Source organism: Neodiprion virginianus, chromosome 6, assembly GCF_021901495.1.
Source record: "Neodiprion virginianus isolate iyNeoVirg1 chromosome 6, iyNeoVirg1.1, whole genome shotgun sequence".
In the NCBI taxonomy this organism is placed as follows: Eukaryota; Metazoa; Arthropoda; class Insecta; order Hymenoptera; family Diprionidae; genus Neodiprion; species Neodiprion virginianus.
In genome coordinates, this window is record NC_060882.1 from 28,361,204 (window position 1) to 28,387,880 (window position 26,677).

General features: G+C 45.2%; 5 protein-coding genes across 12 annotated transcripts in view; 4 read left to right on the forward strand and 1 right to left on the reverse strand.

The window, feature by feature from the left end:
- Positions 1-5,489, forward strand: part of LOC124307516 (probable JmjC domain-containing histone demethylation protein 2C) — a 202,365-nt gene extending 196,876 nt beyond the window's left edge. For 3 of the 4 annotated variants that reach the window (XM_046769251.1, XM_046769254.1, XM_046769253.1), the window contains exons 16-18: positions 43-1,480; positions 1,700-1,955; positions 2,053-5,489. In XM_046769251.1, the coding sequence (XP_046625207.1) occupies positions 43-1,480; positions 1,700-1,955; positions 2,053-2,368 (2,010 nt within the window). In that variant the 3' untranslated portion in view covers positions 2,369-5,489. Of the gene's footprint in view, positions 1-42; positions 1,481-1,699; positions 1,956-2,052 lie in introns of those variants that run through there. The other variant, XM_046769255.1, reaches the window with a different exon arrangement.
- Positions 5,490-6,731: 1,242 nt separating this feature from the next.
- LOC124307519 (uncharacterized) lies at positions 6,732-9,120 on the forward strand. The gene is made up of 2 exons (XM_046769268.1): positions 6,732-7,063; positions 7,127-9,120. Exon 2 carries the CDS (start codon positions 7,458-7,460, stop codon positions 8,559-8,561), a length of 1,104 nt encoding a protein of 367 aa, XP_046625224.1. The 5' UTR covers positions 6,732-7,063; positions 7,127-7,457; the 3' UTR covers positions 8,562-9,120.
- Positions 8,675-11,633, forward strand: LOC124307996 (uncharacterized). Its single transcript, XM_046770249.1, has 5 exons — positions 8,675-8,680; positions 8,796-9,024; positions 9,570-9,647; positions 9,845-9,977; positions 10,043-11,633. Exons 1-5 carry the CDS (start codon positions 8,675-8,677, stop codon positions 11,562-11,564), a joined length of 1,968 nt encoding a protein of 655 aa, XP_046626205.1. The 3' UTR covers positions 11,565-11,633.
- Positions 11,634-12,932: 1,299 nt separating this feature from the next.
- Positions 12,933-26,529, reverse strand: LOC124307603 (prominin-1-A). Of its 2 annotated transcripts, none has more exons than XM_046769452.1 (17): positions 26,393-26,529; positions 25,385-25,777; positions 25,261-25,316; positions 25,020-25,195; positions 24,391-24,578; positions 23,338-23,433; positions 21,990-22,192; positions 19,114-19,249; positions 16,425-16,595; positions 15,786-15,885; positions 14,934-15,128; positions 14,527-14,746; positions 14,165-14,464; positions 13,926-14,084; positions 13,676-13,806; positions 13,541-13,591; positions 12,933-13,105 (listed from the first exon to the last, which is right to left on the reverse strand). In XM_046769452.1, exons 1-17 carry the CDS (start codon positions 26,406-26,408, stop codon positions 13,081-13,083), a joined length of 2,616 nt encoding a protein of 871 aa, XP_046625408.1. In that variant the 5' UTR covers positions 26,409-26,529; the 3' UTR covers positions 12,933-13,080. The 2 variants fall into 2 exon arrangements, with proteins under 2 accessions (XP_046625408.1, XP_046625407.1); XM_046769451.1 differs by having other exon boundaries at positions 14,527-14,749.
- Positions 15,772-26,677, forward strand: part of LOC124307609 (trace amine-associated receptor 9) — a 75,122-nt gene continuing 64,216 nt past the window's right edge. For 3 of the 4 annotated variants that reach the window (XM_046769466.1, XM_046769464.1, XM_046769465.1), the window contains exon 1: positions 15,792-15,905. The gene's annotated coding sequence lies outside the window, so the exon portion shown is untranslated. Of the gene's footprint in view, positions 15,906-26,677 lie in introns of all 4 variants that reach the window. The other variant, XM_046769463.1, reaches the window with a different exon arrangement.

The window sequence follows — 26,677 nt, forward strand, 5'->3', positions numbered from 1 at the left end:
TTAAGCTCTGACACACTAACGTATAATTACTGTTGTTTACAGGGACGCAAGAATGGAACGATAAAAATCTGGGGTGAGAGCGGAAAGGACAGGGACGACTTCTCGTGGCTTCTATGTACAAACAGGCAGGTGCACGAACCAGAAAGATTGATGCTAACGCAGATAATAGCCGGTGATAGTTTGTCGCGTCTTGGATCGCGGCTTCACGAGAGCCGTTGCGAGTGGGGAATACCTCAGCATTGCTCGTGCAGTTTGGCGACATCGTCGCCGGTTAATGAGACACTAAGAAATCTGATAAAAGGTGAATCGATGGGCGTTTTAAACGGTAGCATAAAACAGGAGTCGAAGGTAGATAGGAAAGAAAACGAGTCTAACGGAGCTACGGACAAAAAGACAAACGGTGAGGATAAAAACTCGTCACTCAGTTGGCTGGCGAATGTTGCTCTCCATAATCAGGAAAAAAACGACTCCGGGTCCAGTTCGGACTCGGATGAGGATAGGGACGGAAACTACTCGACGTTGAGAGAACTACTTATCAGGCCGTCGCATAAACCAAACGGCAGCGGTTCCCGGTCGAATTCGCCGACCAACAACTCCGGGAATTCCAACGTGACAAACAGCACAACGCTAAACAATGTCGTCGCCAAGACCGGAAAAAAGTCGAAGATGGACACCCTGGACGAGGTCATATCTAGCGTTATAGAGCACAGCGCTAAAAAGGAAAGAGACAGCGGACTCGTCGACGAAAAAGCTTCCCGTGAACTTAAGCACTTTGTTCGTAGGTATAAATGGACACAGAGGGGAAGAGAACCTTTGCCAATTAGAATAATGACTCTTACCGAAAGCAAGAGCCTTTACCCCGATGTACCTCATTCTTGGCTGTGCGACGGCAAGCTGTTGAGACTAAACGAGCCAAATAACCCTAACAATTATCAGTTATTCCAAGATCAGTGGAAACGGGGACAGCCAGTTATCGTTTCTGAGGTCTCGAAGTCGCTGGATATGAATCTTTGGCACCCTGACTCGTTTGCGCGTGACTTTGGGGATGTGAAAAATGACCTCGTGAATTGTATGACTGGTAACTTGGTGCCTAATCAACCGATGCGCAAGTTTTGGGAAGGTTTCGAACACTTCTCTAAGAGGTTAAAAGACGATAGTGGAAACGCGATGCTTTTGAAACTGAAGGACTGGCCTCCGGGGGAAGATTTTGCCGAATTACTACCATCCAGGTTCACCGATTTAATGAAAGTATTGCCACTCTCAGAGTACACGCATCGAAACGGGAGATTGAATTTAGCGAGTCGATTACCTGACTGTTTTGTCAGGCCAGACTTGGGACCTAAAATGTACAACGCTTATGGATCCGCGTTGTATCCTAACAAGGGAACCACTAACCTTCACCTCGACATATCTGATGCCGTCAATGTCATGGTCTATGTTGGTATTCCCAAGGACGGTGATAGCGACGAACACATTAAAGGTACGTTCACTTTTGTGGGAATTCATTCACCTTTGTCGAGCGGCAAGAAAATAACGCAGCGTATGATGTAAAAAAATCTCAATCGAGAATACAACCGTGTTCGAGAATAAATTTATAACGAGCTTTTTAACACTGACGTGAGATAAATTCGAAATTGCTTAACGTTGATTATTCTTACGAGCAACCCATCAAAATAATTGTATTTTAACCATCTTGCAGAGGCTCTCAGGGCAATCGACGAGGCCGGCTGTGATATATTGACCCGTCGAAGGGTTAGAGATCGCGGCGAGGCACCCGGAGCTCTTTGGCACATCTACGCGGCTAGAGATGCGGACAAAATTCGTGACCTTTTAAACGCGGTCGCAGTTGAACGAGGTGTGCGTCTCGAACCGCACCACGATCCGATTCACGATCAAAGTTGTTATCTCGACGGTCCTTTGCGAGAACGACTGTACCGTGAATACGGGGTTGAAGGGTAGGCACGAGTGGAGTTATTATTATTGAGAAAGCAAGTTCGTACGCTGTTCGTAATTTGCCATTGGTTCAAACATTATTTTATCACGATCTTTCAGGTACGCCATAGTGCAGTGCCTCGGTGATGCCGTCTTTGTGCCCGCTGGTGCACCTCACCAGGTTCGAAATCTTCACAATTGCATTAAGGTCGCCGAGGATTTTGTCTCGCCTGAAAATGTCTCCCACTGTTTTCACTTGACCCAGGAGTTCCGTGCTTTATCCGACACGCATACGAACCACGAGGACAAGCTGCAAATAAAAAATATTATTTACCACGCGGTTAAAGACTCTCTAACTGTACTTGAGAATGTGAAAGAGGAAGTTGTCGTGAAGATTAAACCGAAGAATGAAATTAAGATGAAGGAGGAGACGTAGCGGTAAAAGTCGAGCCGCCATGATCTGAGGGATTGCTTGATTTACGACTAAATCTCGCTAATGATTCGAAAGCGGGTGCGAGGTCCTCTTTTACTTTTATTTCGATTCTTGGCGGCTTCTGAGTCGTTGGTGATAAGTAAAATAGCTAAGAACAAACAAATCGATGGGGAAAGAACGGGAGGGTGTGTGCGATACCTTGGTCCGAAGGTTGGGAGGGAAAAAGGAAGTGAGGGCGACGTTTTATCTCAGGTTTTTGGTTAATAACGTCGCGGAAGTTTGTTGTGATATTTGATGAGTAGCTCGAAACGTTTCATTTTTTGAATTGGCTGAGCCAATTTTCTGGTTGGTTGTTCGTTGTATAATTTCAGTTTGAATACAAATCACTATCCTATATTAATGATAATGATGATAATAATGATAAAACAGTACATACTTTGTGTTCGGATATGAAGTCCGTGAGATTTATTTACTTCGATTGTTCGTTTTCTTTTGTAATATTGTTCTTCGTTTAAACGTGGATCGTGACTGCTCGACTGCGCGTATCCGTGACCGAATTTAAAAAATATAAAAAATAAAATAAAAAGAGAAGAAAAAATTTGCGAATTTGTGATACCAGAGGAACTTCGGATCATAATTGTTTGTAATTAATTATCGTGCCTGTATCCAATACACACTTGTCTATACTATATAAATGTAGATAAATTTACTATGTAACAAATTCCTAAGAAAAAGAAAAAAAAAAATTTGAAAAAACAGTTTACACGTATACAAACACTCTTATACATATAGATTAAATTTAGTGAATGTAAAAACATATATCGGTAAGGAAGAGAATGAAAGAAGAGGGGAAAAAATGTGTGCAATTAGACGTTGTAATTATTGGCCAAACATACCTTTGTATTATCGATTTGTCGCTTGCAGTCAATGAATTGAACTGTTTTACATAAATAACAAATCGATTGTACCGATTTTACTAATTAGATTAAACCGACCGTCTTGAACCATTTTGTGGATTAAAAGCTTATTTTTTCGTCGTCGTATGGAAGGGAACACTGTGTAAAAGTGGTAAGAATCAATTATTTTTGTCAAATCAACATATGAAAATCGTCTGTTCTGGAAATAAAAATGACTTTATTTTATCAATTACAGCCATATTATATTCCATCAAATGATCCGACGATGGTAAAAAATATTTAGTTGAAGAAACGACAGTAATGTCTAGTCGTGTATTGCAGTCATTTTCAAAGTGCCAATGTTGTTCGATGTTTGTGGGATTGGTATGTTTGAATGCTCAACTGATTTGACATATGCGAGTTATCTTCCTCATTCTCAAACAGCATTGTGGCAAACAGCAGGTCGAGTTTCTAAATAAACATTGAACCGAATAATCCGCAATTTGACGATTATTCGTGCTCTTATAAACTTTAATTTGTTGTAGTTTTTTTTTTTTCGCGAGTTGACTCTGCCTTAGCTGGATATTATTTCGTGGCATAAACAATTATATTCAAATAAGAACAGACGTATGGATGGATGGTTTTTATTTCTGTTAGTTTTATGAGATTTCAATTTGCATTTAGCTTGAAGTGATCCGGTTGATTTTACATTTGGCTAATTAAAACATGTTCTTTTTGCACATCATCTTTGGCGTGAATTAGCGTGATAGAATTTACGTGGAAGTATGAAGAGCAGATGACGAAGGAAGATAGTAAGACGGAAGTGGAACGGGTAAAAAAAAATAATAAAACAACAACGGTAATGGCAAAGCGCATAAGAAAAATTCTGGAATTTGCAATTTCTTTGATCTCAATATTCGTCTAGCATACAACGACTTGAGTAATTAATATTTAAATACGATTAACGTTAATTAATTAAAGAGAATTAAAAAAGAATATCTTAGTGTTAATAATATATGCATTAATTATTAAAGCAATTTATGCATACAAACATACAAAACTGAAAAAAAGTAAAAACAAACAAAATCGTAACAATAAATAAAAATAAATAACCTAACGTAAATTAAAACGATGAAAGAAGAACATCTCTGAAATACCTATTTCCTACGATGGGCGCTGTATAAAGTTCTAGAAACGTACTCTGTGTATTATTACTATTGAATACAAAAAAAACCGTTCTTCTCTATATTATATATACATGTATATACATATATAAATAACAATAATAACGTACGCTTTCGCGTATACACCCATGCATACATGTGCATCTATATACATGTGTGTATATACATCTACGCATCCTGCGTTGCGCGCGGTATACACGGTGGTATACACGCACATTTAATTGAAAAAGAAAATTATAATAATAAAAATAATGATAATAATAATAACAACAATATTAATAATAATAATTTTAATAACGAACAAACAATACTTATATAATTCGTTACGTATATATGTGTATATATATTATATGTAGGTATATAATAATATCGAACACACTTGATTGCATCAACACTAGATTCGTAGTCAGGTAGTATATACATTATTATTGTTATAATATTCTCACCATCATCATCATCATCATCATCATTATTATCATGATTATAATTAAACATTACTATAATTAATTATTGGTTATTAATAATAATTACTTTATTATTATTATTATTATTATTATTATTGCTATTATTATTATAAGAAGAAATATGATATTTAAATGTTGCTGAGTATAAATGACTAAAGCGAAAAACGACAAAAAAACAAACGCAAGAGAAACAAAAAAAAGGGAATTTTAAAATTTTTAAACCGAACAGAGCGATAGAAATATTTAGAGTGCAAAAGAGATTCCGTATGAAAAGAACGGGAAATATTGGAAGAAAGAAATTGGCAAAAAAAAAAAAAGAAATTAAAATAACTGGCGAATGAATGAGAGAATGAAAGAGAAGAGCCGTGTGCTGGGGGCGGAATGGAATGGTCGCTAATGTACAGCCCTTAAAGTCCTCAACCTCCCTATATACACCCTCGATGTTCCCTCACCCTCCCCGCCGCCGGCCGCCCTCAGTCATAGCAGTTATGAAACCGCGAGACAGCGGTTTCGAGTATAATTTTTTGTACTGTGTAAATGTAAGAAACCATACGTTTGAATAAGAAAAATGTTTATATTATGAGAAAATTGTCATTTCTTTCGTTTACACAACCTCTGTCGTGTACGCGTACACTGTACATATAACATGTAGATACATAGTATTAAGGCTGCGTAAGTAATAACTGAAAGGTTGAGTACAGTTACAATTTGGAAGATTACTTTTCACATTGCTTATTCATCGCCAAACTGTATAGTTTTGCGAAATCTTGTTTGTAGTAATTTGCGACTTCTTTTTCTTTTTAATTTAATGCTGATTAAACAACAGTCAGTATGATTTTTTTTTTTATTTTCAAAGTAATTGAAACTATTCAATTCCCCGTCACGGTAATTCCTTTAAAACTTTGAATGCCTGTGAGAGTTAATTTTTCTTTCGATGCAGTAAAACACATCCTGAAGTTAGTTTAATAAAGTCGAAAATAAAAGAATACCAGAAGAATCGCACGAACCGAAGTCGGGGAGCGTCGTCGGCTTCGGGGACGCGATGAGTGGAGTTTGTAACATTTTTTCAATGATATAATATAAATATAATTGAGTCTAACATGTGCTTGGTAAAATGTCTGAGTGAATAGCGAGAAAACTTTTAATAGCGAAAGAGGTGAAGAAAAAAAGTGATGAGAAAATGTATTTTTCAATGGATTCGCATGGTCTGAGGTTATCCATTACAGAGATAAATCAACCGTGAATGTATGAATCTGTTACGAAACTTATCAGTCGTTAAAGACACCGATAGAAGAGGCGTCAGGTCTCGCCGAAGTCGAAGCGCGTATAGAATGTCCTGCAGCGGTGGAAGCCCTGCAGGACAACGATCACCAGGGACTGGATGTTGTGGTCAGTTTAACGTTACAAGAAGTACCAAACTTTCACGAGTATTATTTATTTTACTTAATTTCTATTTCCATCAAACCCTTGGCCAATTTCGAGACTGTCAATGCCAATAGCAAATTATCCAAATATTGCGATATAAGAATTTTCCCTAACATTTAATTACTTACTAATTTAAATCGGGTATCAGACTTCTACGAGGTAAATGATTATGATCAAAATGGGTTAATTATTAAGAAAGCAGCAAGGGCGAATTTGTACGTTTTTATGTTCATCTCTATTTAATGACTGTGTATGCATAATTTTAAGTTTCCATATATTTCATACCGCTGAAGTCTAATGACCACACAATTTATAGATTATACGGTTAAAGATATATTCTAATGAGAAAATCGGTTTAGATGTCAATCTATTCCGTAGAAGTTGAAATATCTGTTGCAAACTATGTTCAACGGGAAATTTTGGGGCAGGAACAAGTTGCGCGAGTTCGAGAACCGGATGCGCCGCATCGGAGCCCCGAATTCGGACGTGCCTTTGCCAGAAGAACGTGGGCTGCCTGGACCGTCAGGATTGCGGAGGATTCAGGCCCAGAGGCACAGCAGAGACCGGAGCCTGTCCAGGGCCGTGTCAATGTGAAGTCGAGGACTCGTGGAATCGAAACGTGCCGCCGAAGCCGAATTGCGAATGGGTGTCAAACTTCACGGAGCTCCGTCGTCAGTGGAGCGATCACGGGCGACGGGAGTCCTGCAAATGCTGCAACTGCCGCCCCAGGTAAACCCGAAATTCTCCGGATTCATCGAGCTCCGTAAACTCTCTAACTTTCGCCCCCTTCAGCCGGCCCAGCACCCCCTGCCGCCCTTGCATTCCCTGCCCGCCTGCGACCCCCTGCTGTTCGTCGACCTCGGTATCTTGCCAGAAACGTGATCCTTGCCAAGCCCCGTCAGATCCTTGCGCCCGGACCTGCTGCGAGGGTTCGCGACTCGGTGGCGGCGGGTGCTGCTCTTCTCCAGGGAAATCGAGCTGCTGCCCCTCGGAGTCCAGCTCTGACGCTTGTCCGCCTCCGAGCTGTTGCGGTCAGGCTAATCCCTCTTGTCAGCCTTGCTCGCCGCAGCCCCGACCGATCCTGAAGAAACGGAGCTGCTGCATATGCGCTCCGGGTGGCTGCATGTGCCAGCCGATGCCGAGAAACTGCAACTGCCCGCCACCCGTACAGATTGACGCGAGAGCCGACGAGGACTGCTCGTGCGACTGTCCTTCCGCACCCGAGTGTGCTTGTCCACCGAGCGAACGCCGGTTCTCCAGGACCAAGGTGAAGTGTCCCAACGCCAGGATCTGCTGCCCCGTTCCTCGCCAGCCCCCAGGAACACCTTGCTGCTGCATCGAGTGCCGACCCTGCCTCCCGCCGCCCTGCGACCCCTGCTCGTCGACCAGATGCCGCCCATCGACGCCTCGGATCAAGCCCTGCAGGCCGGCCTCACCTTGTCCCCCTAGCTCGCCCTGTCGCCCAAAGCGAAGCTCTCCTTGTCAAAAACCGGCACCACCCTCGCCCTCTCGATCCTCCGCTCGCTCCTCGTCCCGGGGATCAAGTTGTTACTCACCGTGCAGAGCGCCAGGTCAGTCGTCTTCAACCTGCGATGATAACGGCGAGGTGGTCGAGGTCACGCGGGCACGCGGAGATGACGGAGAGCGATACTGCGCCGGCGATGCCGATCGGCGTTCAAGGTGTCGCTGCGCTCACGACGGGAAGGGTTGCGTCGATGATTGCCGCTGGCGCTGCTCAAGGAACTGCGCCGGCGAACCCTTGACAGGGAGCTGCGAACGGCCGGAAGAACCGGGGAACAACGAGGGCCGGGCCCCGAACGTATCGCAGGTTGCCACCGGCGTCGATAAATCTCTTTCGATCGATCACCGTCAGGTGGATCATTCGGTGACGAAAATTGAGGCTGCTCCTGAGCTGCGTGCCGCAACTTATCCTGGCAACGCTGCTGCGGTCGGAGCGCCTGGTGCTCGCGGTACTCGCGGTACTTCCGGTTGGAAGGTCTTCCCTCGCAAGGTTTCGCGCAGTGCGGTTTCACCTGTTGGTGGAACAGGCAATTCCCTTTCCCACGTGATCGCCGCACGGAAATCGGCTGCCACCCCCGGTGTCAACCGCACCCCGATCGGCACAAACGCGTTGCACGCTCGTCTCGTCGCAAAGAGGATGGCTCCTGGGCGATCGGGGCTCGGTGTTCGGACCCATCCGGCTTCTCGCGATTCGTCCAAAGGCTAAGAAGAATTATTAAATTGGGGCGATGTGGGCTCCGACGAGAAACCGGGAGTCGGAGGGTAGATTGGTTCAAATTTACCGCGATATCGGTTTCACTCACGCGTGCGCGTAGAAAAATGACTGTCAGAAATCGTTGATACGATTACGATGACGATAGTGATTATGACGATTAACTATGTGAATGTCGATTTAACGTAAATACTGATGGCTGTATGTACCCCCTTGTTATGACTAAAGGTGTGTGACGGTGTGGTGCCTCCAGTAGGTGGCGGCGACGCGGAAATTCCCTCGTGCCCTTGCGTGTCCGAACGGGAGTGCTGCGCAGGGGGTGGCGGCGAGTTAATCTCGTACCTCGGCGACATTGGCCACTCCATTCTCGTACCCGGTCCTCTCACCCTCATTTCCTTCGCCCTGCTGATAGTCGTTGCCGTTACCTGGGCCTTTGGCCTCGCCTTCTACCACCGATGTTTGTGTGTCAAGAAAGTATGTCTGAGGTACTCTGGTCGGTGATGCATTTATGGAAAACAGATCGATGTATACGATAAATACGAAAAACAAAAAATGCGACATGAAAAATATCATGGGTCTTTTTATTTATTCAACGAATTATTATTGCGAGTTACGAGGATCTGAATTACACCGTTTTCGTCATGTGTGCTTCGAAATATACGATAGTGACCGGAGACGCGGGAGCTTTTTGCGACTCGTATTTGATCACAGTGAAAGTCACAGAAATTGGCAGAACTTAGCTCCGTTCGGATTTTCGTAGAAATTTATTATTCCAATCAATCGTAATACGTCCGACACTTTTTCGCTAACAAGCAACGTTTGATCGTCGTATAATTTTTCATCAATATACCGTATGCCTTTCTCAGCTTTAGTCATTCGTCCGAATAATTCACGATAATTCTTTTTTTGACGAAGAATTGATGTGATTTCGGAGCACGTAAGATGAAAGGTCGCTTTCACTAGGTTCTACTATAAATGACAAATATTTTCTCCAATTTTCAGCTCAGGCTCCGAATCAATCGGCGAAGTTGAAGATACCGCTCGTTTTCAACCCTGCCGACAAGATCTCGTCACGTGACGGTAGGAAACTATTTCGCAACAACCGAATTCCAACGCGCCGAGTTCAGTTCTAATTTCGGAAATATCCTTTCTAAACGCGAGACAAGTTTCGAGTTTCGCATTGAAATCAGAATTAAAACGAGTACAGCAAATTAACCAATCGACGGTAGGTCTAATTATGCTAAAAACTAATCCACCAGTACGCATCGACGTTTCAGCCAATTGCAAGACGTCGCAGCGTCGTTGTGGTACATCCGATCGCGACAAGTCTAAGTTCCTCCGCGGTTTCCGAAATCCAGTCCGGCACGCAACAGACGACAAACACTTGATGCGAAACGTCAGTACTCATAGGTAAACTCATCAGTCCCCATCCGTTCGCGATATAAATTTCTTTATAGAATTTAATCTGTTTGCAGTACACCGCAAAGTATCGGTAACGTCACCTGGCACGAATTAAAACGCGCGTTTTGTCTCCAGCCAGCTAACTCGCCAGGCCGAAAACGTCACAGATCTCCGGCCGAGCTTGCGCTCGCCTTTTTTTCAAAAATCGACAAGTCGCGATCCCGCCAATCAGCCAGCCGATGCATCGTGCACTGGTGTCAACCTCCTCTCCGCTTTACGTCGTCCCGAAAAAGCTCACCGGCATCCTCCTGCACCGAGGCGTTTTCCCAAACATCAACCGGCAGTGGGAAGTCCTGTCAGTCCGAGCCTCCGATGCCTTTATCAAGATCCCGTTACTCCTTGGCAGGATTAAAAACACCGCCGCGGCAGTGCTGCTGTGGAAGTCAGGATAAAGGATGCGCCGAGGACTGCAATTTCTGTTGTTCCCTAAACTGCGGGACGACTGGAACGCCGGATGGTATTAGAGCGGGACACTCTGTTCAGCAGCGAGTAAGGGATCAAGTGGTTTTTGCAAGCAGTCACGGACTCCGAAGGCCGAGCTTTCACGATAAATCCTGCGCACGTTCGTTGGAGGATATAGCCGTCCGGATTACGAAAAGCACCGGAATTTGCACCGAGTCGGAATCGAAGCATAGCTTGTTATCGAGCGTAGAGATGTCGATACAACAGGATCGCGAGATTCCTTTGACGAATCATGACGGGAATAACAGCGAGGAAAATCACAAGCTCCGTGGGAAAGAAAATGCGGTGGACGAGGTCGGGCATAATGAGTATGAAGAAAAGAAATTTCCGAAGGAAAGTTGCGCGGAGAAAATCACGCAGAATTTAGGAGGTGACGCTCCTCACAGGCAGGATCTCAGCAGTACCGACAGGACTCGCGAGCACGAAGTTCACGATGCTGCGACGGATATCGTAAGACATTCTGCGCAGACAATTTATCACGACAAGGCGGTGGGTGACGAGAAAGGTATTCGCAGGCATCATCGCCATGCTCACGAGAGAACAAGGGACCACCGTCGAGGCCTCGTAGAAAACGCTTCTCGACACAATTTCCATCTTGACAAATCAGTGGGCCACGAAGGGGAGAATCCTGGGCTTATTTGCCGCGAGAAAGAAACGAACGAATTCCGGGAACATCGTGCCGAAAGGAGAGGACTCGAAGCCACTTCCTTCCAGGAGCATCCCGAAAATGGAGGAATGTCAGACGCGGAAAAAGAGAGGATCAGCGAAAGGGACTGTGATGGATCCATCGACCTATCCAGGAGTAAAATAATTCCGGAAATCATTACGAAAAGTGAAGTTGAGGATTGCACTTGCTCCGAATCGGTCACTTCTGAGATTCTGTTGGTAGGGAGCAGGGCGAAAAATTCTTTATCGAAGATCAGTGATTCTAGCAAAATGTCTTTCGTTCTTGGCGACGAACGGCAGTATTATCCTTTCGGTATTTCCGACCGCTCAATAGCGACAAACACCTCAGATTCGTACGTCACTCGCCGATCGCAACGGCGACACGAACGCGCGTCCCGTAAAAAATAGCCGATTTTTTTAGTTGGTTAATATTTGTCGTCGTTTATTTTGTCCTCTTTTATAATGTCTGTAATAAATTGATCCTATCGTACATACAAGTATACCCACTGAAATTCGAAAGGAGTTATTACTCAACGACGGCTTTCACTGGAGTAATGCGCTTCATTCCTAGAAGGTGATTGAATTTTTTCGTCACTACTTTCGCAACTACAAGAAAAATTACAAGGCTTTGTAGTGCAGCAATGCATGTCATAGTGTATACTGAAAATTTAACTGTCAACGTATAACAGAGTGCCCAATTATCGTTAGAGACTATAATTGTTGTCCGGACGACAGAGTGTCGTCGACGCAGACCTGGGGGTATATCATTTATGTGCACGGGCGTGTGAGCGACAAATTGCAACTTACGCGTGTGTACGTGTGTAAGCACATTATCGATGTGCATGTCAGTGACCTGATGTTCATTCGTTCAGGTTTCACTTCGTTCCGTTAAATTCTTCGGTGCGTATAACGACGATAAATTTTCGCCTAGCCGACACCGAACGCGATGAAACAATGAAACGATGACAAGACGAGACAATGGGTTGATTAATGCATTGATACGCGTCGAATCCGCGCAGATTGCACTTTCAGTTTCGGCTCAGAATTTCCCGTTTAACCAAAAAAAATTTACGTATACTGTACCGGAATGACAATTTTTGAATAGATAAATTGATGGCAATGGAAAAAATTACCATCTATCTTTCACTTCGTCTCTAACAATTTCATTACGTTGCCGTGAATTTCCTGATCTGATTTCCCAACGAACTAGCTGACTCGTTCACGTGATTCCTTCTCTGCAGAACGAACTGCGTCAAGGATTCGCCTGCAATCCTAATCTATTAGCCAATCTGTAACAAACTCTGTAGATCCCCGCTGGAATGCTTTATGACCTGATCGTTCGATGCATTCGTCTTATCCGGAATACAAAATTAATCCGGACTTCAAAGCATCGTTTTGGGAATATGCTCGTAACGCTCACCTCAAAGTTGTTGATTGGCACCTGGATGAATTAGTTCATGCATGTTCCAATCCCAGATGAGCGATCGGCAACCGCTTCGCGGCATATTTGATCCCCCATGTGTTAATTCGGTAAAACTTTAACTAGTACCTACGATGAACAGACTCCCATCATCAGGAATACGGAATGGTGACGGGGATGAGAAAGGGAATGAGAAAGTGAGCCCTTGCAATTATTTGATTTTGCACATTGTGAATTAACGTCTATTTCTGAGTTTATCATGGGTGATTCAATCTACGAGCATTAGTGTCGAACTGCTTATAAAAGTAGGGTTGAACAAACGAATTCGGGGTGATAAAAATTCGAGGGGCGCAAAAGGATTGGCATCAAATTTTATTAAAGGTGTTAGTTTCGTCATAAAACCATATGTATTCAGTGTATATAACTATATTTATTCTAGATGTCTGCTACGCAAGACTGGTTATCGAGGAGAAATTTTCCCGTATAATATATGCTCCACCATGATCACCAGCCGTCAGAGGGTGGTGTCCTGAAAAGAATATTTCATGTTAAGGCTTGTCGTTCGTATAATTAGTTTTGAAAGTTTTCTTTTTAAACCGCAGAAACGGTTAGTCAACGACAAGCGCAGGGTATTGTGTAAAGAAAGAGAGGGAAAGAAAAAAAAGGGGGAGAAAAAAATTGAAAAAGTGGGGGTGGCAGTAATAGTCTCAGATTGAATAACGTTTCCCACTGGGTATCAATCATCTCCTTCTGACGGGCTATAAATCGAACGTTATACACACACAGGGGGGTGGGGGATGAGGGGTAAGGCTATCAATTAGCGTCAGGACGTTTGACGTAAGGCAAAGATCGGACGTAGTCGAGGCATTACGTCGTGAAGAATATATTCGGCCGCTTAACCTCCGCGAACATATTAAACATAATCGAAGACTAGCTTCGATATGAACTATATGTGTACACTCACTCCGGAGTGCGCCAAGTTTCCCGATCCATAGTTATGGTGTCTGGACTCTCCCTGCAGAGCGTGGAAAAAACAGTGTTCATTTAAAGACGACCACACTAGAACTGCCTTACAAAAGTACCAACGAGTCATACTCACATCCTGGAGGGAAGCAGTACCGTCTCCTTCTTCATGTCTTCCGGTTTGTGCACAGATGCGAGTAGATGGGCAAGAGGAGTGCTCGCCATTAGCACCAGGGCGCAAAGTACAGTGGCAAACCAAAATCCATTCTGCAAAAAGATGAGTGAAAATTGATATTCAAGTCAACATCTAGAATACACTTTGACGAAAGATCGGGTACTGCAGAAATTAATTCATTCCATGTTACTTTTTTTCAAGGACGTCTCACCAGAGGACCCAGCACGTGATGACACAGGAGAAGGCGCACTCCGTCGATGACGTCCCAGAGTGGACGACATCGAGCAACTCCTGTTCCCATCTCCGCCAGGACGTGAACTCTCCACTGGTCTAGGTAACTGCCGATCCTGTCGACGTACGCCTTGGTCTTCTGCGCTAGGCACGATTGAGCAGAGAGAAATAGTGAGAAAAGTTCACCTCTCGAGTCAAATACGGTACGTTTGAACTGACCATCTGCGCGATTTTTTCACCCTGGTTATCGATGTAGAACTGGATCGTTTTAAGGTGCGATATCGACTGATTGACTTGCCGCTGAAGCGGCTGGAGCTGCAACTCCAGACTGGTCAGCTGGTACACCAGATCCTCGTGCATTTTCATCAAGGGTCTCACTTTGCGGTCCAGCAGGCTCCGAGCCGTTGCTGCTATAGCGTCCAGGTTTCGAGCTGTACTATGGTCTCGGATTTGCCGCGCCACGTTGTCCAGCTGCTCGGACAACGCGCTGAGATCCTTGTTCAGGACTGGTCCTTGGATCTGGGAGTGAGCAAGTGGATTTGAATTTCGGGATCACGAAGAGGTAAATATTCCAAACTCACTCTTGTTCTATGTTCCGTCAGATTCGACCCCGAGGCATACAGGAGATTCTGCAGTCTGACCTGCAGGTTTGGCGTTAGTATTCTGAGTCCTTTCAGATCGACCTTGAGCTTGTGCATTGCTTTGGCTAGTCCAGGCCAAGTCCAATGAGCAGTGAGGTGTTCCAAGGTCGTCGAACCGCCGAGATGATAGACGGGATAGGCGGCCTGGTTTTGTTCGCATCTGCTATTGAAAGACAGAGAAAGAGGAGAACTGGGACATCTTTCAATGGGTAAGAATCAGTTGGGCGTCGGCTGCTTCGCACAGTCGAGCCTTGGTGCCTAATTAGCGAGCCAAGGATGTCTGGTTCTTAGATTTTAACGGGGTTCAAAGTGGGCGTTAATGGTGGTCAGAAGTGGACCCCTTTTACCTTAGTAATTCTTTGAGAGGGACGCCTAAGGGTTTTTCTAAGAAACCCCGAGTTTCTAGGAGCGCTTCGACCGTCCGGTACTCCGGATCGTGGAGTGGCCGGCAGAGCAGCATCTCCGTATGAGTTGTAAGTGTGAGGTCCGCCAGGATGACCGCCCACAAACCGACGGAGACGATGCAGCTCAGGATAACAGCACTGCAATCGAATTCAGATCTTCGGATAAAAACTTTCGCGATTATTGTACAGTTCAGGAGTAAAGACAGAAAAGTGAATAGGGATAATAAGGTACGTTCCAAGCCGAAAAACGTTCTGTTTTGCATTTTAAAAAAAGTTAAAGAAATTTTGAGCAACGTCGATGGCTCGTTGAGTTGAGCTGGAGATCTCGGTACAATTGGTTATACGTATATGTACACTTGTTGAATTTAGCTCAGAAGCGAGCAGCAAGAGAGTAAAATAATATTCGAAACAGAGCGAGAGAGGGAGAGAAGGTAGGGAAGGAAGGCAACGAGACCCTCAAGTGCGGCGTTATTACTCTGGGTACAGTGAAAGTACCGAGATGTGTGTAATCTTCCGAGAGATTTGCAGCTCTCGTAAAACGATGCCTCGAAACTACGACCGGGATACGTGACTGTGGCGAGTTGACCAGAGTTTAAAGAGACTGGTGTGATTCGAGTTGGACCAGATGAAAGGACGGATGCATCTTCGCTAGTTCAACAACTGCTTTCCCGTCATACCTATAATAACAACTTTGTAACACGACGTAGTTTGCAAATTCCAGACAATTACCAAACACTGGTTCTCTCAATGACAAAGGCTGGATGGACTGGACTTCCGCTAACTTCTCACACCTACCTCAGTAACGTAGGTCGCACCTTGTCCTCCGTGGCTCCACATCGACAACACAGAGCGGAGAGAAGCAGCATCCAAACGATGAAGACAGCCAGAACGGTACCTGAACATTTTGAGATTTGGGTAAGTGTCGCCAAAAATTGTTTCCCTATTCATCCTGACCCTGAGCAACCTTTTTTCGTCGAAGCAAAAATTAAACGGAGAGTCACTCGGGTTGAATTATTCTTCAAACTTAAATTCGGTGGGAAAGTCGAACTCTGATAGCGTCTCCGAGGCGTGCTGTCTATTATAAATGGTGTAAGCGTATATACGTAACTAGTTGACACGAGGCGCGAACTTAGGGAGACGGAAAATAATTAAATCCGAGCCACCTCGAGTTGGGGGAGCGGATTCAACACCGAAATTTGATTCAGTGCCCCGCGTGTATAAACCTAGATTCGAAAATTGAAAAACTTTTCCCCCCGCCTTGATCCTCTGTCTTTTACACTTTGATAGAAATGGTCTTGGTATGAAGATTGATTTACGGTTCGGAATAATAATACCGCGAATAAATGGTGATAAATTGCCCGTCTTATAATTCGAAATTGAGCTGGATTGCACCGAGTTTGCGTTGACCTTACTGAATTCACCCTGAAAACTTACCGATGCCGATCAGCCAACGGGTTTGCTCGAAGGTGGCCAGGTGAGGAACCACTTCGTTGATCACTCTTCTCGCCGTTTCCAAGTGTTTCGAAAGCTCGGTGCTGCTGGTGTCCAAACCGCGAGCTTCCTCGGTCACTCTGTTTCGGGCGTTGCTTATTTCGCGTCGAATCTCTGCAATGCCGATAAGTTATTATTCTTATTTTCTCTTCGTAGGAACGAATTACGTAGGGGGGCATTTTATTTATCGTGTATTGTTTTTCCTTTCTTTTCTGACTTAGACCGTATACATCTTTTATATCGTGAAATATCCATCAACGTATAAGGTCCGCCCGGCTGACCTCTCTCAATTTGCTCGGTTTACCTTTGCACGAGCGTAGACGTCGTTGGTCAGTTTGAGGGAGAAGCAGAAGAAAACAAATGTGAAAAACGACTATTTCTCTTTACCCCGAGGTTATTTTTTGAGTTGTTTTTTCTCGATACAATGGAAGAGTTATACTGATGGATAGAAATATGTACAAGATGTAAAGATTTCTGTTTACGATCAGTGGATACAAAGTAGCGAGTCAGACGAAAAGGAACCTGATCAAGTCGAGTGCAAAAATGCGTGGGTCAGGTTCACCGGTTTGAAACTGTAAACAAGCGGCGCTCCCTGGAATAATAGTTACAACGAAATCGCTAGAGCTTAAGCAGAAATATATTGTAAAACACCAGAGGGGGAAAGGTAGATGAACAGGTGAAAACTTTCGGGGAGTAGCGGAAGATGAGGATCCTGGCGAAACAGCTACTTGTATAACAAAAGATGTTAGAGCAGACAGGACACGTTGTCAACACGGGATTTTCGTAGCATCAATCACCCTCGTCCGTAGCTCGACCCCGTCCACTCCGATCCTCCCCTTCATCACGGCTCGACTCACCCTCGGGGGAAACGTCGCAGAACGCATTGTTCGGTTCACATGTTCGATAATTAAAAGCCCAACTCCGGTAAGCCGAAGCTTTTGAACTAAATTAGCGAAGGCCGTAGAGGACCCCGGTTAAACACGAGCTCATCGTCGAATGCTCCATTGGTGTGAAATTAGCCTTATAGGTGTGGAGGTTCTCACGGAAAAAAAAACCCTCAGCTTGGGTGTAAATTCGTACCCTCAACGTTTTTCTTCTGGAAATTTAGCATCGTCTATGAGTCGGGGGTACGAATTTACATTCAAGTTGAGGGATTTTTTCCCTAGGGGGTAGAATTTCAATTCCAGCTTTCTTTTTTATCATAAGATCGGTATTCCACACTCGGTTAGTCGCGGTGTAGAATCTTGCTAATCTTGCAGATCGCTGGCCAAAAATCGCTTGACCGTGCCAACTCTAAAGCCATTTAGATTCTCGAAGGTATATCTAGTGTGCAGTTTGACACGGTTGGCCAGCGTGCGTGTGGTATTGAAAAGTCAAGCTCGCCGACTACGGAGTCGGCTAGACTAGCAAAAAATCACAAAGATTATCGGCTCTGAGTATAGGAGAAACTTAGGGGCGGGTAGTGCGTGGATGAACGGATGAGCCGTCGGATGGATGGATAGAGTTTGAAAGTATTTGTGAACGGGAGGGCGAGCGAACCGGGGCCATGCAATTGTCAGAAAATTAATATCGACTCATTGAACCTGAAAGCAATGAAAATGCTTCGTCATCCCCGCGTTCTCGTACACCGTCAAAATTCTCGGAGGGGTATAAAGCGAAAAATTTAATGTATCACTGTACGCAGACTCCTGACCCACTTTCGGTATAATCACGATCTTATATCATGCATGTATGTACAACGCTCGCGTACCTTTTATATACATCGTAATTCGTGGAAGGGACGTAGGTGGGAGGCTACTGATTGAGCCATTAAGTTCACTTTTCAAGCAACGCATATATCTTGATTACGTGTTCTTTGCCGTTGGTTTGGCTAATCAACCCGAGTGCGCGTTACGACCCGAAAAATCGCCGGACGCAATTTTCGAAGACTAATGAAACTCGAGCGAAAATTGATTTCCATCGGGTTTCATGGCTTCTCCGGATCTAACCGTGAACCTGCAATTTTAATATTCGATTCGAAATCAGCAACGCTAAAACTTTAGCTTATACGTCCAAAGTGTTTACATTCAGAATTTCTGCTCATTTATAGGCTTGAAACAATCCCAAAGCTTCGGTGCTACATGAATATCGTATCGTCATCGTATCGACAAATTTGATTCCGTTTCGCTCCGTCGTCATTTTCGTCGCGAGATGTTATTTGGCGGGGAAACGATTCGATGGATGAGAAACAGGGTAACTCCGAGTCGCAGGTGGGATTTGGTGGTGGGCCTGGTAGCGATAGGGATAATTTCTTAGCCGATCGGAGTTGGCTGGCGGTAGCATATCAGCCGCACGCGCGTGTCAAGCGGCGTTTGAAACACGTGTGATAGTACGAAACGGCGAGGGATAATTTCTCATCGCATCTGTGTCGCACCAGATGTTACCCGGCTACCTAACCATGCCACCGCGGAACTCGCACCTTCGCCAAACACTACGAAAATATGTCGCTGATTTATCGCTCAACCATACGATCGGCTCTTCCCTCCAGCTACTGAGAGACTTGTGGAATAAAAAAAAAAAAAAAAAAAAGAAACAATGAAAAGTACACAGAGCGAGCAGAGGACTTCCGGACTTGGAAACGCCGCCTACTCACCGTTACGAGCGTCCAAGGTTGTTCGAGCCACGTGATGAGGCACGTAGAGGTATTCGCCTCGAGCCTGACGCCCGGATTCCGTCAAATTTTCTCTTCCGGTTCCCCGGAGTCGGAGGAGCCGCTCGTCCTTCAGAAGCTGAAAAGTCAAACGAGCTTTATCAGAGCCCGTTTCGTAACTGCGGATGAAACTCGGTCACGCACTGCAGGGACGCGATATGTCACCGCGACTCGAATTTCACGTGCGGTTTCCCCGCTAACCACTTTCCTGAAGGGCGGAAGGCAGTTATAGGGGCGGTGGAGAGTCGGGGAAGAGGGAAATTCGTCTTTTGCGGTGCGCATCCATCGACGAACGGCGAATACCTGCAGACGGATATTGGCTAACAGATGTTCAATTTCACCTAACTTTATTTCCTACACTCGGAGTCCGCTTGCTCGCGTCTCGTTTCACTCGTTCGATTGTGGTAACGTTGCGCGGCTTGCCTCACAAAATTTTCTTGGCTCGGTCGCAAAGGGGATTCGCGAATGTCTTATACCATCTCAAACCGTGAATATACGTCTAATTTATGCGCTTGCAGACGGATATTTGTTCATCAGGGTTGTAATCTAGCGATGCTTGGGTATATGTACAAGATCTTGAGACGCCTCCTTTCCGCCACTTTACGCGATTAGCTATACGCAATCCTCCCGGGAACTAGAAATCAGAATATCAGATTATTGATCGTCACAATCAGCCTTTAGAACCGCAAATATTTACCCAGGCCGGAATCAGGAGCCTAACAATTATGTCTACTAAGCTAAAAGCAGCGTGGAATGGAATGGAATGGAATGGAACGGAATGAATAGGAAGGGATAGAATTTCATGGTCTGGGATAGCAGCGTCTCATATACGTATACGGCGTCCTTTTACGCGCGTTTTATCCTGTTTTTAACCCCCAAAAACCATTTCAAGACACAAGTTGCGTGTGTCTTCTACTTGTGACTTTTCAGTTTTACGGGATCGAAACTTTGCGGATCTTGATACAATAAATAACCGCACTAGTTATTTTTGGACCGTGAAGGGTCTTTGGCTAGCTATTCGGTGAAATAAGAGGGTAGGTTTTTTACCATCCTGTTCTTTGATCAAAGAGAAAATTGTTCCGGGAAAAGCAGCGAGACAGAACGTATTCCCAGTACAGTTTGAACCATGTTTTTTTTTTTTTTATTCTCACATGCTGAGCGGTGATATTTACTCAGGTCAACCTGCTGAAAACTCGTCAGCGTTTAGAAAGAAAAATTGTTACTCGACCATGACGGGCATTGCGGAAAGAGAGACAAAGCGGTGAGACCACCGGGTTAGATGTGCTGGTCTGTGATGCGTGAGTACAGTTTTGTTTGTCTTATTCTACACTCCTGAAACTTTCAACCCGAGTTTAACTTTACACAGCTATGAGACTCCGTCGTCGTACAGGTCTTTTGTCAAAATATTTGCCTAGGGTTTTGCTCACGCACCTCAAACTGGCAAACATAACATGCTCCAGAGCAATTAATAACGTTTAGAGTAATCGTTAAGTTGGGCCCGGTAGGGAGCCGCCTAATTACGTGGAATTGTAGGTGAATCCTCGAGGAGTATGAATTGTGAAGCAAGTGGAATGGGACCGCTAGATTTTTTGCGCACGTTGCTACCAGCGTGACCGAAAATTCAGGCATTGGTTGAAGACCGTTTCAATCCTGACCAAGCAGCGTCTTGAGCCCATTTTCAAATCTTATGATCTGCTGCAAATTCAACTGATGAAACGAATTTCGCACAACGACCTGCAGGCGCGGTCTTATAATTGGAAGTTATACTTTTTGGCCCGATTCCCACTGCTCGTACTCGCCCGCTGTCCGATTCTCGGTTTTCCTCCCTTATTCACTCGTTCCATCGCATGTGATTGCGCAGGTCGCAGCGGTGGCCGTAAAAGATATTATAAAAATCTTGGATAAAGATTGCACAGCAAAACCAGCCCCACCGTTCCCTCTCTCAGCTCCGATCACACACGCTTACTCAGCTCGAGCTAGCCGGTTCGGCTCAGCTTAAATTTCTCACCATTTCATTCGGCGGCTCTGAATTGTCATCGATTTTTCAACCCGCCCGAAATCCCGCTCCCATGACATTAACCGGGTCACCGTCTCATTTGCGTTCTCACCGCGGGAAAAGAATTTCGAGTATAACGTCGAAGAAGAAAAAATTGCACCTCATTCGCGATGAATTTTCGCCGTAGTTTAGAGATAATAACTTCCAGACGTCACAATATGTTAAACTTTACTTGCCCAAAGAGGTATTTCGTCTATAAGCTGGCAATTAAGTAATTAATTACCAGACGAACTCATCCAATTGTCGAACGGTTTTATGGACATGCTTTTTACAAGTCCAATACGCATTTTGCAAACCCCTTCTATTACAATTATTATCGTACTCGCGGATTACACCACCGGCTGCTAAAATTGGAATAAGAAAATAGCAAATTCATGTAACGCGGAGGGTTTGAAAATGGCTGCAAAATTTCTCCTTCTATTTTCAGGGTGCAATTTTTCCGTCCAATTGAGGCAACGCGCAGTGTAGGGTGTCGGGTGAAATTTACTAGGTCCGCAGAATTTAAACCCGCGAAGGTGCAGCACGCCTCGCTAGCGGCGACAATTGGACGCTCTCCTTTGCAAGAAGATTTATCGCCTCGGTGTGGGTATAGATCCGACCGCGAAGAACAAAAGACTCGAAAATTTCAGGGCTCGTGACGGCGTTTCTAAATCGGCCGGATTTTCGCGGTGTCGAGGAAGAAGAACCGCGACGCCGAAACGTCTTTCCGTCTTAATTAGGGGGTGCAAAAGGGTCGGATTCAGCCTTAGCCTGGTCTCCTCACTCGGTCCAGTCTGATAGCCAGGTGTAGTCCTGAGGGGTCGAGGGTGGCGCAGAGGGCTCGGTCGGGAGGCGGACATCCCCTCGCGGCCGTTTCCAGTTGTCGACGAAGTTCCCCAGCTTCTCGACCCACTTCTTCTCCAGACGTTCGCGCCTTCTCCGTGGTTTTGAAGAGGGTCTCGGCACGGGACGAAAGTTCCGTCGTGGCTGTACAGAGGCAGATGTAAAATCAGACAGTGACGGGAAATTGCACACGTGACGGTCGCAGATAGGAGAGAAAACTCGAGCCGTCTGTCTTGAAAACGTGCATCGCACAATGGAAGGCAGTTTCATTTTGAGAACACGGAAAGATAAGCGTACCTGAGGGCTTGAAAACTTGTGACTGGATATTTGTTTTCCAATTTTAGTGTATTGGAAGAGTTCGACCTTTTCTGGAAATCGTACCTACGACAAAACTATTTCGAAGCGTTGTTTTCATTTCGTTAAAATATCATTTTGGAACGAAATTTGTTTTGTAATTGAAAGTCAAACTAAAAACCCGGTGGGCATCTAATCGAATAAAAGAAAAAGAGAAGAAAGAAAAAGAACCACTCAGGACGAAGATACGAAGTTTCGCGAAGTTTCACGTTGATGGATTTTTCGCTTCATCTCAAACTTCGCCTTGAGGATTGGCTTATCGCAGATTCGTCCAGGTTCCAGGCTCAAGTGAAGCCTCGGTCTGCTCGCGTCGCGCAAAGGCAAACTTGGTCGCCAAGTGAGCCCGTAACATGGTAACACTTAGTAAAGGGGAGAGGACGTTGAAGTTCTTAACTGAAAACTAACTAAATTAGTGTAGACATTGCTTGGAGTCCTCTCTTCTCCCCTCTCCTCGCCTCTCCTTTCCACTCTGCGGTTGCTCCTGGCCTACCGATATCGATGGTAGACACCTCTTTGAGCTTTGGAACCACTCGGTGATGCCTCAATTACCGAAGCAGCTAATGGCTTCCACGGTCACCCCATAACGCGTCTTGTAAACTCTTTGATCTCGTCGTGTTTCACAGAAAATCATAAACCCGAAGGACCCGAAGGGATAGTCGTCGTGTTTTTTACAACGGAAATCCAAAGTCTCACCTCGAAACTTTTTACACAGCATCCGGGTGAAGTTTTACCCGCTTCGTATAACAGTTCCTCAATTTTTATGCAGCTTCCTTCTTAGTTGTCCGACACTTTGTTTCCTTTTTTCAAACACTGCTCCAGCACTTGGGGATCGGTGGGTGTCGTTAAAGTGCCTCCGTTCGAAATCCCCGGTACTCGAACTCACTTCCCCAACTTTGTATACGAGGTAGGAGAAGAAAAAAAATTCTCGCACTCACCGTTTCCTACGTCCAGAAGAGCGTCCAAGGCAACGTCGAGGCCCGTCTGTGCCGAGAGTTCTTCTTGGACCGGCTTCCCAAGAAGTTCTTCGACGTCTGCGAACCAACGAAAAAGCAACAGCTCGTTCAGAAAACTACCAGCATGAAAGTTAGGAGCACGTTTCACATCCGATCCAATTAAACTTTTGCAAGCTGTGTGATCGTCCGGCACTAATCGCAGGGTGACGATCATCAAATTTTTTTTTATACAATTCTCCAAGGTGAAGAATGACGGTGCAGCCGAGGAGAGACCACCCGTCTCGATTAAACATAAAAAATTTTATTCCACTCATAAATAGAATCCGGTGGGTCCAGCCTTTGTATCGAATATACGAGGGATGTCCTTGAACTCCCGAAAGCCTTGAGCTTACCTCTCGTATTCGTCGCACGCGCGGGGCTCGGCGATGACATAATAGAATGGTAAACAGGTCCAGAGTCAGCAGGGTCCTTTTCGAAAATTGTATCGAGGCAGGGACACACACGGATGAGGGGGAAGTTAAAACCCAGGGTTCTTAAAAAGCTGAATTTTTGTTAGTCGTTCGTATTTTTTTTCCATCCCTCCGAAATGCGTGCCGAGCGAAGTTAAACTCGTAATCGCGGTTCCCATTCCCTCTCTTACGCCGTGCGCCGTACGAAATACAAATGACCAAAATGATCGACGAAACGTTTTCAGCCCTATCACTCGTATCGAATCCCATTTCCTCCTGTCGACTCTCATTCCACAAGCTTCCAAGCTGTCCTCTTCTCCCTGTTCACTTGTTCAAATTGGTACAATCCAACAATCTACCGAACCCCTTCATGACTATCTGTTTCGCGTCTCAAGGTATGAAATCCGCGCACCCCTGATCAGGAAAACGATCTGCACACCTTGGAAAGAATAACCAAAGGTGTTTTGAAATTTTTTTTGCTTGAAGAAAACAACCAACTTACCCCGAGATTCAGCATCTCAAAGAATTTACATTTTATGGCCAGACAGAGGGAGCTAAAATAGAATTGAAAAATTTCTAAACTCACTGTCCAAGTCGGCGAGGACTGCCTCACTCGCGACGTCGAGACTCCTGGTTAGAGTCAACCTAAGCTGGGTGGTTGTGCCGGTGTGATAATGGCCGAGGTCTTCGAGAGCGGTTTGCATGGTGGCGGGTATCTTCTCAACGGCAGCGCCGGCGGTCTCGTTGCAAGCCATCATCGTGAGCATCCCAGATCTGCACCAAGAGCAATTCGGAGGGTAATATATGTACGTACATTTGGTACCGTGCAAGAGGGGTTTGCCAGAGAGTTGAAAGTTTTCGGAAGCTTTGGCGGTTGTCTAACTTCGGTAACTTAACGCAAACCGAGCTGCACGTCGGGGACGACGACGAGGACTTTTCGCTTGTATTCAGATGCGGAATCGCTTCAGCCGTTTCCAGGCTTCGCTCTCTTCGTCTGTTGGGGCGCAACACCGAGTGTCGTTTTAATTTCCGTTACACGGAGACAAAGTGACACCAGCCACATTCTCCGTGAAGCGGGAAATCGACTATAAATTATGGGGCAAGGGACTACACGGTACACTTTTCTTTGACTTTGAACAACGACTCAAAATTAAACTCGATGGATCAGTCCCGAAGCTACGTTGGATAGGTGTTATTTATCGATAAGCTAGCTACCCAAGGACGGAAACACAGACACCGAGTAGAAAGGACAGGATTCCTGGATGCTGCGAGGGCTCGGAGTCCAGGTGAGACGGTCTGCAGGTCAGCCATATCTCAGTGGCTGGAATCACGGTGGCTAGAAGACAGCAGATGCCAACCAGTGCCAGGAATCCAACCTCAACGTTGGCCGACTGGAAGACGAAATGCAGACCGAGTTTGTATTGCACTTAGGAATAGCCAAGGGGGCTGGACTCACCTGAGAAACGAGCTTGGACACGGTTAGTCCGTCGCTGAAAACATCTCTGAGTAGACCTGGAATTGAGGTATCTGCAATTATGACTGTACAAAATTTGGAGGCGTTTAAGATGCGTTTGGATTACCGATCGGCACATCGTTCGGCTGAACCATCGAGAGAAAGCCTCTCAAGAAATCGAAAACAAATAACCCTTGGTCGAGGTGAAGGGACACCATTTTGTAACGGTCATCCTGAAGCGTCTTCGGGAATTTGAGTTTAGGTATCCGTTCCCAGTCTTTCGGCAGATCCAAAGTCTTCAAGTGGGACACGTTTGTGTTGTCCCTCGTATCGTCGGACAGAGTTTCGTCCGGAATCGAATCCTCGCTTTCCTCGTTCTCCTGAAGGTCCAATTCGGTCGTCAGATTGCGCGGTACGTCGAAATTGTCAATGATCGAACAATTATTGGAAGTTATTAAATCGAGCTCGTTTGTATCTTGCGATGCGGAAGACTTTAACGACCCGATAATTACGATGATCACTGAAAAATTTATAAACGTCAAAAGATAAGGTATATATATGTTGTAGGTTCGGAACTGCTTGTAATGGTGAAGTAATAAACCGGTCTTCCGTGTAACCTTCGCTTGAATTACGTATATAATGGTTATCGGAGAATTCCTCCTCCCCAAATAGAAAAAGTAACGAACTAAATGAAAAATCTGACAATTTTACACCCGAGAAACGTTGCAACCGGTTCAATCGTTTCGTCCGGTTTACTCGCGGTAGAAGAAGAGGTACAAAAAAAGAGAATTCAGTACCAGCGTGTACGTATAATAAGTCACCAGTAAAGTGCACCGCGAATCAGAAATTTATCAATCCAGTCACTCCCTCTTTTCCCGTAAACTTTCCCCGAACGTGCAGGGAAGGAGGAATAGAATGGGAAGAGAGGGGGAAGAACTTGTTGCCGGAAGTGACTTTATTTATCTCGTTCGTAATAAGCCCGACCCTTTTCGCCCGGCGGGTGAGTTTGAAACGAGATCATTCACACGACATTGAATCGAGGGCGCGGCGGAATATCAATGCTCGACTCTCGGGGTGACCGTTATACTATGAAACGAGTGTCTTTTAGCGTATAATTGATGGGATTATCCAGTGCCTTGGAAGAGCAGCATCCCGTCCGGCGGTTTCGGTCCGAAGCGAACTTGTCCGCGAGCGGAAATCCGGCATTAGTTGTAAAACGAACGACGATGAAGAAACGTAACGCGGGTTCCGTTCCATCCGACGATGGGCAGCGACTGTCTCGCGCCCAGCGTTTCCGCAATGGCTTCGTCGAAGCCGTAGAACTCGCGGGTGTTGTCGAACCCTAACCCGGGGTTTGGCTGGGTCGACTATGCCTGCGACAAACGGGAGTAAATAGGTTACGTGTCTTATGTATAAGGAA